General features: G+C 44.0%; 1 protein-coding gene across 1 annotated transcript in view; it reads right to left on the bottom strand.

The window, feature by feature from the left end:
• Cadps (calcium-dependent secretion activator 1) overlaps positions 1-14228 on the bottom strand; it is a 721673-nt gene that overhangs the window by 275969 nt on the left and 431476 nt on the right. Inside the window, exon 22 of the mRNA XM_075882731.1 lies at positions 7169-7325. Coding sequence (XP_075738846.1) covers positions 7169-7325 — 157 coding nt within the window. The remainder of the gene's footprint in view (positions 1-7168; positions 7326-14228) is intronic.

Below are 14228 nucleotides of genomic sequence, written 5' to 3'. Positions count from 1 at the left end.
CACCTGCAAAAGTTCTGGCGAGCGCCCCTATGTGCTGATGCAGTCAGCAGAGATGCAGTGGTTTCCTGTCATGAATAAAATACTAAATCCTTTGATATTGAAACTCCGACCAATGCTACAGTTACCCCAGCCATGCAGAAATAAGAAATAGCTGCTTCAAAATTATTGGTGGGGCCCTTTACCGCATGCGGTGACGCCGCCCTCATTATTTTCGGGTTTCTTTTTTCTTCAATGGTTGTGGCTCTGCCATGTCTGCAGTGACGCTGGTCATTCTAGCGATGCTCGTTTGACACGTGTCTGCATTTATTCTTTCTGTTGTCATTGGCACTACTGCCTGCATTTCGTAATAAAGCTTGGTTGAAAGTTGGCTCCGACTACCTCAGGTGGTCATTCTCAATGAGACTGACATATTTCAGTTCTCTTATTGAAGCTCAGCTCATGGCTATTATTTTGACACTTCCAAAACTGTTATTGAACGAGATCCGTGCAATCATCATAATAGATTTTCTTTCAGTGGGTACAGCTTTTACAGCTTCAGAATTGCACTGTTGAGTTTGCACACATTAGTACCACCGCAACTGAAACTCATGAAATTAATATGGGTGTCAGGACACTGTGGCATACAGTTAAATGAACTGGCCAATTCGTTAGCCCAAACTTTGCTTGATGGACCCATAATTTTGGCACTTCCAGAAACTATACATAGTATTGATCATATAAAGAAAATTAGTAATTTGTACAGACATGACGGAGAGTATTACTGAATAACCAAATTATCAGCACCTCAGATTTTTGTAGAAACCTCAGTAGAGTCAAGCTCAAGTGTTTGAAGTTACCCTATTTACTCGCGTAATAAATGCACTCGCATAATAAACACACGCCCAACCTCAGTGGTCAAAATTCGGGTTTTCTTTTTCCTTGCATAATAAACGCAGCCCCTACATTCATCCCCTGCAGTCCCACTAACCGACCCCTGGCGCCTCCTTACCCGTTGGATCTCTTCCAATTATTATGCTGCCCCCCCCCCCCCCCCCCCTGGTCACCTCGACTCGCTGCCACCTCCCCCTCCTTCGCCGTTGCCGCATACCGTATTGTTTTTCTTTCTATCTGTGCAGGGCACGTTCCCCTTATTTTTTATCTGTGCATTACAGCGGGGTTCACGAATGATGCGAGTGTAGAGATGTCACAGATGATGAGCACACAGTGAGTGAAGGTCACGAAACTTCCCGTGCCAATCAACCAACGCTTCCTGCAAATACGAAACTTTAAGATGTGCACGCAATTTTCGAGCGACGACGACAGGATTTGCTGTCACGAAGGGTCATTTGTCGCTAGCGTGTCGCAGGTTTCTGGAAAACCAGAAAAAAGCGCGATGATTTTCCCAACACGGTATCACCCCAATTTTCGCTTCGCTTGTTCTCGGTGCGTATGGGAACTTCTAATGTGGAAACGAGGTGGTGGCTGTATTTTGCTGTTATTCTTCTTATCGACGGTCCGCTTTGATGCTTCGGGGGTAGCATGCTGCAATGTTGGTTACAAATTACAATGTTGGCTGCAATGTTGGTTGGCAAAGTGCGTCATAGCGCACGCTTCTGGGTGCCCGTCGAGATCACAGTAGATACCGCTGTTGTGATTAAATTATTGCGAGAAAAGATAGCCATAAAACGCCTCAAGGCGTGCACAGGCAGCGCGGGGACAGCTTGCAGAAGATAGCTGCCATCAACCACCAAAGATGAGTAAAGTGCAACAAAGAAGCTGTTTTCAAACAGTGTATGCGTATGTCCATTGTGAGAGGCTAAGTGACCTTACTTTTTTTTTCTTGACCACATTTTTCACTCATTCCAAAAAAGTTTTAATAAAATTTGCCCCGCATAATAAACGCACCTCCAACCTTGCTCCGATTTTTCGAGATAAAAAGAGAGTTCATTACGCAAGTAAATACGGTATTTTGACCCAACTTAAAAGCCATGTTCTTTTATTCAACATTTATTTAGGCCACGGAGCAAGAATATTTGAGGAGGCAAAACTGCTCTCGTTCGGGCATCCTGAAAATATCACGAAATTGGGCACAGCAGTCACATGCCCTTTGTCGGGATGCTCCACTAGTGAAGAAGGAAAAAGGGCGCGCCGCCCTCACCATGCTCTTGTTCAAGGCGACTACGCGCCCCATTGCCACTTGTACCCAAGTGGATATGTTCCGGAGCGTACTTGCTAGCTCCAAATTTTAATACGACAACGTTCAAAAGCTATTTTCGCAGAAATGCTGACATTCGCGGTGCTCTAGTGGATAGGGTGCTCGGTTCCTGACCTGCAGGTCGTGGGATGAAATCCAGGTTTTGGCAGCTGCATTTTCAATGGAGGCGAAAATTCTGTAGGCCCATGTGCTCAGATTTGGGTGCAGGTGAAAGAAACCCAGGTGGTCAAAATTTTCGGAGCCCTCCACTACGGCATTTCTCATAATCATATGGTGGTTTTGGAATGTTATACCTCACATATCAATCATTCAATCAATCGATCAATCAATCGGAGTTTTTGATTGTAATTAAAAATTTATGCCGTTCGTGACCGCAAGATCAAGATGCAAATAACATGAGTAAGCATGTTTACTTTGAGCCACTAAAGTATGTGTCCTTGCATGCTTTCAGCACTTTCCGTCAAGTCCAGTTCATTTTTCTTCCTGTGTGTGCATATCTGTGTGCTGGCGGAGTTCTTGCCAGCAACACCTACTTCGAAAACTAAGTTCGAAAGTGTCAAATATAATTTTTTCCAGCCAAAACATATCGTGACCTTCGTCATACTGGCCATTAATAAATTCATAACTATAATAAAAAGAATGTGCAAATGGTCGCACCATGACGTGCTGACGCAGCGAGGAGCAGGCAACATGCTGCCCGCGTGTCACTACTGTATTGCACTGAAGATGTCTTGTTTTCTGCAGGTGCACATTTTAGGCGATCACGACCACGTTTTCTTTTTCTTTTTCGGTGGCAGCAATGAGGCCCATCGTTCCTCCATTTTTGGGGCAAAATAAAGACCAGGTATTACTGGAAAACATAACCTTTGGAGCCACAAGCTAGCCAGCACAGCAAACGACGAGCACAGATTACTTTGAATAGTTCTAAGTTCCTTGCATCACACTTTTTCTATGTTCTGTTAATTCGAAAATCCAATTGATTCAAAGCTTTCTCGCCGCTCCGGTGACTTCGAATTAACGAGGTCTTACTGGAGTTAAATGTTAACTATACATTAATATAAGTGAGCTTGTGCAGTATCAATAGGTGTTTGACAGCTATAACATCGTTTAACGTGGATGAATCCACGCTAACGCTTAGTCATACATCTCAATCCCGACGTATAACATTCATCAATAATGATTAAACAAACCCTTGTGGTCATAGGTGAGACCGAAACCAGAGAAAGTGATGTGACAGACAGATGAACGCAACTGATTGGATGCCAAACTTGAGCTAAGGTTGCCTACTTATGGCATGTTGGAGTTATTGAACACCACAGCCTGGTGAGAGAGAAACGCATTGCACATTGTGTTTTGTCTGTTGGGCGGCCATGATTTTTCGCGATGCGAACGTAAGCTGTGAACACAGAGTTAGTACCTCCAGATGAAGCAGGCGCATTGCTCTATGTGTTACAGAGGTATTTTTTTTGTAAAAATGAATGCTGTGAGCCACACCAATGCTCGGGGTAAGATCTCTACCTGGGGGTGTTTGGCATTGACAAAATTCAGTGGTGCTACTGAGGTCTGCTGATTTGGAGAAATTTTTGGAGCTGTAAAATTTTCCATTTTGGAATCGGGACAATGCTGACCGCACATGGATCGAGAGCGCCAGCAAGAATTCGATGCGTGTGCATGCAGCATTTGTGCACCCACAGCTTTTTGCTGTGCGTAGACAAGTGGGTGCCGGGAAGTGAGGAAGAGGGCCATTGTCGCAACACATACCATGAGCAGTGATGTTACCGAGTGTGCTCTGCTGATTTGGAGCAATTTTTGTCGCAATGAAATTTGCATTTTGGATCACCTTAAAGCAGAAAAATTTTCTATATTAGAGCACTTTTCATTTTCCATTTTGGAGCAGTGGAATGCTGACTGGACATGGATCGACAGAGCCATCTAGAATTAGACGAATGTGCACGCAGCACCTGCGACCACAGCTGTTTGTTGAGCATAGACAGGTGGGAGCCAGGAAGCGAAGAAGAGGGCCATTGCTGTGCGCGCTAGCAAAGCTGTTTACGAAGCATAATCGCGGCACATGCCATGAGCAGTGAGTGATGCTATTGAGGTCTGCTGATATGGGGAAAATTTCATAGCAGTAAAATTTGCATTTTGGAGCACTTTGGAGCGGCAAAATTTCCTATTTTGAAGCACTTTGGAGCATCAAAATTTTCCATTCTGGAGCAATCCTAAGCTGCTAATTTTACATCCTGAAGAAGAACCAAGTAACATTTACATTCAAGGACATGAATAAATATTTTTGCATTCTTGTAAAGAGCTAGAAATATTTTGATTATTTGCAAACCTCAAGACGCCAGAGATCTCAGAAACACTCTCTATATCAGTTAATGACGCAAAAATAATGTCGTCCTGCTGTTGAGCATTCTAAAAAACTTCAGTGATTATTTTTGCAGCGAAAAAACTGAATACTGTTTGAATAAAATAGTACTTCATGAAATACCATTCAGAATGCACCTATGTGGTTATCAGCAGATTCAGTAGACAAACACTAGAGACTCACGCAGCCCCACTGCGTTTCTCTAAGATGAATTCAAGGATAAAAAAAGGTTCTTTTTCTTCACAACTGATTATATTACTGGGCGTAACATGCCGTCATTTAGCTAGTCTCATAAAGCCAACATCCTCTGGCATTTATTTCTCTATGCTGAAACTGAAGGATTTAATAAACTTTATTTTCCCTTTGCAGTGATGCTTTCTGTGGCTAGAATGTTCTGTGTATACACCAAAAAACCCCTGTAGTGTCCCCTAGAAAGCAGTGCAAAAAGAAAAAAGACAACCTGAAGGAATGCCTTATGCATTTGCCTAAGACAATTTGAAAGCGAGAGCCATTTTAATTTTATTGCAATAGCAATTATATCGACATTCTCGACTAGATTTTGGCATCACCAGGGCAGTAGGAAGAAATATTTTTCATTTTTAGGGTGGGGGGGCACCTTGATTTGAAGGGGGGCAGGCAGGCAAATGGTCATTTTGTGCAATATTTACAATAGCGAAAAAAAATTTGGTGAGGGGGGGGGGGGGGGCGTTCTCAATGTCCTCCCTCACTCTGGCTACGCCACTGGCCGTCACCGTTCTGTTTTAAGTACTGTCCAAATTAATAACACCCTCCCGCACATGGTGTTTTGCATGCGGCTAAAAGTATGTGAGCGGGTGTGACGAACGCGACTAAAGCAGATATAAAAGAGCCGACGTATCTCCTTTGCATGGAGGACGGATGCGATACAATTACCCCCCCTATCAGGCCTGCCATCGATACTCAAGCAGAGGAACACGCCGCCCTTTTTCAAGGAGCAGGAACGAACTAGGACCGCAAGGGGGGGAGGGGGGGAGCTTTCAAATTTGTCTTTGGTGCAGTTCGGCACAATTTTCATTGATATTATCAGGATGGCACAGTAAATTTGATTTGGCATATTTTGGCGCAGTTGGTGCAGGAGTGGGATCACTGCAAAATTGCGCATACTCCTACTACAATTGTACTGAATGAGACGAACGCTTAGAAACGACGCGTGAGAGGAAGTAATCATGGATGCCGCGGTCATGATACAAAATGGCACTTTGCCAAGAATGCTAAGAGGACTGTAGTAAAGGCGTATTTTGTAAGGGTGCAATGTATGTGACAATGGCGCAGTGGATAGCGTGCCCGCATCTGTTGCTACAGACCCGGAGGTCACGGGTTTGATTCCTGATGACGTAACTTTTTCTTTGTCGTCTGATCGTGCATACTTTTTCGACGTAACTTCGGTGACCAAAACATGTCAAAGAGGTTGTGGTGGGCCACGACGTAAAACACATCCATGGTAACAAGCAAGGGTTTCAGTCAGCCCTGTAGCCAGGAATTTTTTTTCGTGGGAGGCACTTGCTGAAAGCCTTCAAGAACGCCTATTTTAATTATTTCTTATTAGTGAAACACTCCCCTCTGTTTAAACTTCGGAGAGAATGGGGCTTTCCCCCTGACCTGGTGCTAGTGCTTGAGCAGTGTGCAAGGATGTGCTTTTCAGGACTGCCTCCTTCACTGGGCATTCAGTCCATGGGAAAATCCGCAGCCCTACTGCCTGTAGCTTCAGCGTAACCGAAGCGCTCCCGCCACGAGGGGAAAATGCGGCCAGGCACAAAGCCTTGCCGCTTTGTGCCAATCAGTACACTCGAGTTTGGCAACGAGCACGCAAAAGCTGAGTACGTCTTTTGTGAAGCAGTTCCCGTGAGCACAGAATTCCCGGGTCAATGACTGCGCCTATACTCGACTGCATCGCTCATCCAGCTATGGCATCGGACGCTCGGTGCCTTCAACTCGGCGAAATGATGCTGAACAGTACGAGAACGCTTGACTCTCGCGTGCCGTGGACAGCATATACAATGTATTCTGCTATTCGTACAAGTCCTTTCGTAAATAAGTTTTATGTGTGCTTGTTCACCTGCGTCGATTTTTCAGGGGGCAAACACTGAGCCCCATAACATTGCAATCACGCATGGCAATAATTTGTTGTACCTTGGAATTCACTTTTCTTCATTGCTGACGTATAATCGCTATCACACTCATCTGCCACTGCTTGTAGCATGTGTTTTTACTTCATAATCACTGCAGATCAAAAAATCAGATTATAAATGCTATTGGCATTTCTCGCGCTAATATTTCGTGAGAAGCTCTGACCGTTAAGACTTTCATTGCACTAAAAAAAAAACAGGCACATCAAAAATTAATAGTCAATTGGCCCTCTGCACAATCTCACAAGTGGTAATGAACAAGCGCTCCTTTCATGCTGAAGAAGATCATGCTGAAATAAGATCTCTGTGTTCACTCTGAATAAACACCACTGGAAGGGGCGCTCCAAGCGTGCGTCTGCATTCGTACACCTCTTACACATAAAAACAATTTGCACCGGCATACCATGTAGTACACGAAGATAAGCAAAATATACCTACCATCAATGCGCAGGTAATCATTGAGCACTTGCAGCAGAGGGAAGCTATCCCAGGTGTCAGGCGGTTGCTCCGCGAGCACCGCGTCCATGTCAACCGCGAACAGCGACCAGAAGATCTCGGCATGTTCCACCAGCAGGTCGCTGAACCACGCAAACGCCTGCAGCATAGCAAGTGTCCAGCTATTCCACGGTAGTAAAAAAAATTAATATATATGTAGAAAAATATGTATGCATATATGTTCCACAGCAGTGTGTGTGTTGTATATACAGTGGAAACCTCAGTGAAATGATCATCCCTAGCGCCTATTTCTGGGTGATTTAAATTTTCTTATGGTCCCGGCTCCGACATTACAAAGGCGAGCAGATAGACCCCCCCCCCCCCCCCCAAAGCACTGCGCCAGGTACCCTTACGACGCTCTCGTAAGCTGTATGTTCATTGAATCGTACATGACTTTGTCTGAAAACATGGTGGCGCGCATGACGATGCTGCAGGCAGTTGCCAGGCAAAACTGAATAAGTGCGCTGTGTTCACTGAGGTGATGTTGATCATGAAAAACAGCTTCCAATAATTTCACGCGAAGAAATTTCAAGGGTGCCGAAAAACGCTGTGAGCATGCCTTTATCAACGCTGCACTCCACTGCCACCGGCAGTGCTGGCCCATTTTCAACGAGTGCAGGATACTCGCAGAAGTGGAAACCAGCTGAGGCCCAGTGACCCTCAATGTAATGCATTGCGGTTGTTGGGAACAGATCTTCACCTCGTGACATTTGATACGAACGTACGCTACTGCGAAGGTATGAGTGCTGCAACCACGAAAGGTGCCCCTATAGCACGTGCAGAAACCCAAACACAGGCACGCGCGCCTCCAAATCATTGCACTAGACCTTGAGTGAGGTGTCCTAGCCTCCAAGAATATTAGAGGTCCCAATGCACCTTCGTGTGCCTTTACATTGCAGGTGGCCTTGACTTGGCACTCTTATTTAACGTGTGGATGCGTGATGCTGTCATTGTACTGTATTAATGGGTGCTTTTCACAACGATGCACGAGACTGAAAGTTGAAGCGGACAGTCTTGGCGAAGGCAACGTTGCTAGAATAGATTCAGTTTTCAAACTCGCTTGTACTGCGTGGAACCACCATCGCACTTGCTAGGTGCTGGCGCAGCAGTCGCCCGAAGCAATGCACCTGACACGCTGCTGCAACAGAAGTGATGGTGTTTTCTGGCAATGTGCCGTAGTCCAGTCACCCTTTCGCAGGTACTGTTGTCTGATCACAAGTCGTCTATTCATTCGTCGTCAATAGTCTTTTGTGCAATAAAACAATTGAGGTCACTTTTATTGTACATAACTGGTGGTTTAAGCACTGTGGTTTTAGTAAGCCAAACCATGACGATTGGCTCAATTTACAAATTGACTTTTATTAGCACGTTGTCTAAAAGTTCTCGTGCAACACGTGATATGCGTGAGCTAACCACGCATTCGGTCTGTTATGTCTAAAGTCGCCTTTTTTCATTCGCAAACGCTCGTTAATCTGGCTGCAGGCTTGAATTCCCGATATATACATGGCACAACAGCAGGTGCGAGTTTGTATTTCCGCACATTAGCAACAACATTGAGGGCACTTGGTGTCACAGTTTTGACATCTTACTCAGCAATATCATTCCATAACTACACGTTTTATTCACGAAACCTGCGTGTAAAATTCATATAAGTTCAATAATTACAAGCTTGTGTCTTCAAAACAATGATTCCCATTATGCCCTTAAATTCCGACAATTATAAGTTTTACTGTAGATATACGTTCAAAAAGTAAGACCCATTCAAAACACGCCTGCATGGGACTTGGAAACAAATTCCGTCTGGCACGCTCAAACACAGAACCATGCCGCCCAATTTATCTGTGGTAATTATGGGTTTATTAAATCCGGGAATTTTTGAGTACTAGTAAAAAACCAGGAGATTAGAAATCATTTCCAATTTTTTTATTTTCGGTATGGGTAAAATAGGTAGCAAAACCTACCTTTTATCCCGTCACTGCAAAAACAAGGGAAATTATTTGTAGAACAAACGTCCTTTAGAACTCGTTTTTCTCACACACTACAACCAAGTGGAATAACCTATGGCCGCAAACTGTGCCATGCCGCTCTGAAGCATCGCTTAGATAATTACTGTGATATATAACGGTTAAAGGAGTAAAGTAATACCTTTCAGTCTGCTTTGAAACCAGCTAATGAGCACCAGAAAAAATTTATTGCATGTCACCCTTATTATTAGTTACATGTCTGGTTGTACATTCAAAAACCACGATATGGTTACAAGACGCCGTAGTGGAGGGCTCTAGAAATTTTGACCATCTAGTGTTCCTTAATGTGCACTGACATCGCACAATACACGGGCCTATAAACATGTCACCCTTGCTTACTGCAATAAAACATAGTATTTTTGAGGCCAGGAACAAATAAGTGTCTGAAACCATGTTTAGAAACTCTTAGATAGTGCTATCAAGTGAACAAACAGGCGTGCGCTGAGCAGAACACACCGTGCCGGCTAGAGCCCACTGCGACAGTCCTGCCATCTGGTGGAGAGCATACAAAAAGTTCCATCTACGGAGCACGGTGGAGACTTCGACAACTGAATTTATTCTAGTAACGTTGGGTAAAAGAGCCTCACAACATCAACGTGCGCTGTTATCAGAAACCCAAACACTTGCCCACTCTCCGATTGAGCGGGCGTGGCCGTAAACGTCCCGAAAAACGCTCCCAGCACCACTGCAATCAGGAAATAATAACAAAAACAATGGTTCTAAAATTGTCTATCTTGTGCAAATTACTTCTTAAGTCATTTTCGCAGCACTACTACGATGCCACGTGAAAAGCCTACTAAAATTAGGAAGGGGCAACTACTTGTATTTTGTCATAAGTCGCAATGCACCTGGTTCAGTAATTAATCACGCGCACACGGGCCCTATATTTACGAGTGCAAGTGAAAGTGCAATTGTTGACGACTAAAACTTTACTGGATGACATTTAGAGCTGTTTGTGGCATTGTTGCAGCACTGAAAAACAATCAATGGAAACGTAGGCCAGCATCTTTTTTTTCTTGCATGCTAATATTTCATGCTTTCTGGTGGCACGAGCTTCGGATTATATTTTTAGTGAGCTCGCGAGATTTGCATCACCGAGGTTTTACAGTATATTGGAGGCCTGGCCCTACGTACAGCGTGTGAACGTAAGCAACAAAAAGCTTGACATAGGCGGCAAAAAACACGCCACGCCGTTTAGAGAGCAAAAAAACTTGACTGAAATATCATTGAATACACATTGGGAGGAAGTCGGCCTTGAGAAGAAGCAGCAGCAGCAAGGGCTTGAGGTCTGCATGCAGACTGCGGAAGGGGGCCTTCAAGGATTCTGGAGGACCCCACGAGCAAGTTTCCACGTAGAGCAACTCCTCTATATCTGTTATTGGAACACAACACGTGGCACTGGAGCAAGGCGGAAGCTTGTCTATTTTTCGAGGGACGAGTTATTTCATTCTGCTGTTCGATTGTGCACATGAGACTCGCTACCCAGCAGTGCCGCACAGTTTGCCGCCAACTGGTCCACGCCATACGCCACCACCAAAACAAGCGACTACCAGCAGTGCCCCAAGCATGCAAACGTGCCACCCCGAGTTCTGGTCCACTCAAATGATTTTGGCGGAGCAGCTTCGCCTGCTCCATGGAGTAGCTCCCACTCTCTCTCGCCCTCACTCTGCCACACACTCCGCCACAAATCCCCTCTACATGCGGACAAAATTGCTGCCTCATCTCCAAATTGAACAGAGCTGCATGCTGCCGGCTGTTGAATATGATGTTTAAAAAGAACCTGTCCGTAATTTTCACTACATAAGTCTTAGAGTAGAGAGTGAAGCAGCAATGAACCGAGGGGCGACAGATGCTATTCTCGCATCCAAACACGGCCTCTTCGTATGTCTTGCTGTTTTCTCTTCTTGTTTGTCCCCCCCCCTTGGCCCACATTTAGGACACTATGCATAGCTGAAACTCTCGCTTTAACAGTTATGCTGCTAAAATGTAGCCAAAATTTGGCTCAAGATAGCGAAACCTGCTGGTCACGAGGCCATTTAGCTTTATATTACTGCATATATCTGCGTTAAAGTTATCTTTACTACTTTCCTGGTTCAAGTCGCTAATAATTTGATGCAGACTAGTTGGCACTATTGCTCAAGAGCCCACTGAAACCTGCAAACCATCAGTTAGTGAGATGTTCTCCAATAACTGTCATTTTGTGCTTTACATCCGACCTGTGAAACATTTAATTTTGCGGACCGAAAAGACATCAACTGACACGCGCTCTTCCTCCTCCTAATTTTCTTCGCATCTAGGACATGTGCACCCGCAGGGTGCAATGACGTATGCTAAGAGATAGCTAGAAGGCAAACAAAGAGAGAGAAAGGAATATCAACAGACACAAAATAGATGTGCGCAGCTTGCACTAGTGGTACAAGTCTGCAACTATCAGCACAGCTAGTGTTCGAATAAAGATTTCCTAGTAATTCCAAGCTTCTTCTAGAGGTGCTACTTTTTTGCTAATACTGTACTAAGCATGGCTAGAGTTGGCTAGACACATACCAGCAAGAATGAACTGAATGTGATTTAACTTGCATGTTTCCCCTCATGTTAACAACTGAGGAAAATGATCCAGCTTGTACGAGAAAAGAAAAACCACAAATAATTGTGACAAGCGTTTTTGCTGTACTTAAAGGGACACTAAGGGACAAAATGATTTTTTGCGTATTTGTAAATTACAACTTCACTCTTAACGTGACACGATGCTTAGTTAGCAAGAAAACATGCGAAAAGAAAATGCAGGTAGCGACGCCATCCCCTGATTCTCGCACCAAACACTGTGACGCACGAAAGTTTGCAGGTGTCTATTGAGTCCTACATAGCTTTCAAATGACAAAAATAAAGTACATTATAATCTGTGGGTGTTGTAGACTTAGCATATGAAGCATCATAAAATTTATTCAAGCCAATGTCGCAAAAATACAAAAACACACTTTTATAGTTTCTTACGTCACAAACGGAGATTTTGGCACAATATTTAAAAATAAAACTTCGACGTCGATTTTGTCAGATAATAATGGCATCATGATAGTGTAACACATGGCATTAGAGTTCTCATAGTGCAGCTTGTCAATCTAAATCAAGTCATAGTTCCTCTTTTGTGTATCTATAAGCACGATCCCAATAGAAACACATGAAGACTGGACAGGCGTTACGTCATCTGTTTTTTTCTTCCGTGATTGTGCTTAATTAAGCACTGGAAAAATCTCTGCTTGCAAGTGCTAACTCACCCAGCAACACATTCTTCTGAAGAATCTGTAGATGAATTAGTAGCGATGAAACCATTAATCAGAATTTTTCAGCTGAAAATGGCACACTTACCCGATCCTGGAGAGGCCAGAGTCCCCAAGGAAGACAGAGAGAGAGGAGGCAGAGAAGTAGGTCACATTGAGGGAAACACTCGTGCTCATGCATCGCCAGGTGCTCTTTTTGAACTTAGTTTTTCATCTCTTCGATTCGCCCTTACCTCGTACAACTTCTTTAGTGACACAGAAATTGTGTGTCAAGGAAGGGCCAATTTATGGCAGGGAAGGCATACTTTCAAGGACGGACATTGGTGTGCAAAATGAGAACATGCAAAAAAAAAGCGATTGACACACAGTACTTGCCGACTCAGTTTGGTCAGCTAACACATAAACAAACTTTCCGCTTTTTCATGCAGTTTCAGGGATGAAAACCAAGATATAGTTCTGAGGCGCATCACAATCTTTAGATTAGACTTCCCAAGCTCTTTATTGCGTGTCTATGTATTCTTTCCATTCGCCCCTTGCAGCCTATAAGCGGCACTCGAACCAGAGCTTAGCAGCACGGACTCACACTATCCATGGTAAACTATAGTAACAGGCCTTCGCAGTTGCGTGGAACAACAAAAACACTGATGTGTGTGTCCATATACTAGTGAATGCAGATACCTTTTATGACTTGACCCACACACAATGCTGCACAACACTGAAACTGGAGTTAAAATGCGGCAAACTTCTTCTTCATGAGTGAACAGTGAAGAAGGCGCTCTTGCGACATTCGAGTGAACCACACATCTCTTCCCAACACTTCATTCACGTTCTCAAAGAAGAGCTCCTCATAATATAACCAAAGTAAACTTGAAATGTGAGAATGTTAAAATTCTTTCAATAATTTTCAGAAAAACATAAATGCCTAGGAACCACGAGAAGGAATACGAAGCAGAAGAATAGACCGTCTTTTCTTGTGTTTCAATTTGTTTCCTCATGAGCAAGCTAGGGTAGTTTTTCTAAGTTATTTCATCAGATTGACAATTATTGATTCCAGCTCTATTAGAAAACTCAGCTCTGACAATATTTCATTACTATTTCTTTCTGTCTCCAAAATTACCATCGGGAAATCTCACCACGTTTACTACTCTCAAAGCGGCTGTATCCCTCAGGTTTGTAATACGTTAATAACTAATAAAGCAAACAAAGCTAAGGAGAGGCCCTAACTATCCGAGCGCGGCGGAAGTGACATGCTTTTGCAAGGGCTTGTTGGATTCCTTGGTTGCTCCGTCAGCTCGTGTCATCTGCCTTACCAACCATATGAATGCGTTCTTGAGAGAGCAGGCTGGAGTTCCTAATGCAGATTTTTATGAAGCTGCTGCACTTCAAAGATAATGAAATGTATTAGAAGCCTACAGTGAGCGCTGGTCTTCACAGTTGCGAGTCAAGTTCACATCGCTTGCTGTTGAAGAGGGTTCTTTTCAAACCTCACGACTGTTTTCGCGAAATGATTCGCACCCCAGCTTCCCTGTTCTCCTTCGGCACTGTGGGAAAGCGTGCCTGAGCGACGGAAGGCTGGAGTTCCAAAACGAGAACAGCAGTGCCTACGGCTCTTAATGTGAGATGCGGGAGTGATGCATTCCCGCATACAACGGTCACAACTATCAAAAAGCAGTGGCCCATGACAGTGAGCTTGCAAAGTCAAGA

Source organism: Rhipicephalus microplus, unplaced genomic scaffold, assembly GCF_043290135.1.
Source record: "Rhipicephalus microplus isolate Deutch F79 unplaced genomic scaffold, USDA_Rmic scaffold_13, whole genome shotgun sequence".
Classification (NCBI taxonomy): domain Eukaryota; kingdom Metazoa; phylum Arthropoda; class Arachnida; order Ixodida; family Ixodidae; genus Rhipicephalus; species Rhipicephalus microplus.
The sequence above is the reverse complement of the archived record's forward strand: the minus strand, read 5'-3'. Positions and strand labels throughout refer to the sequence as shown.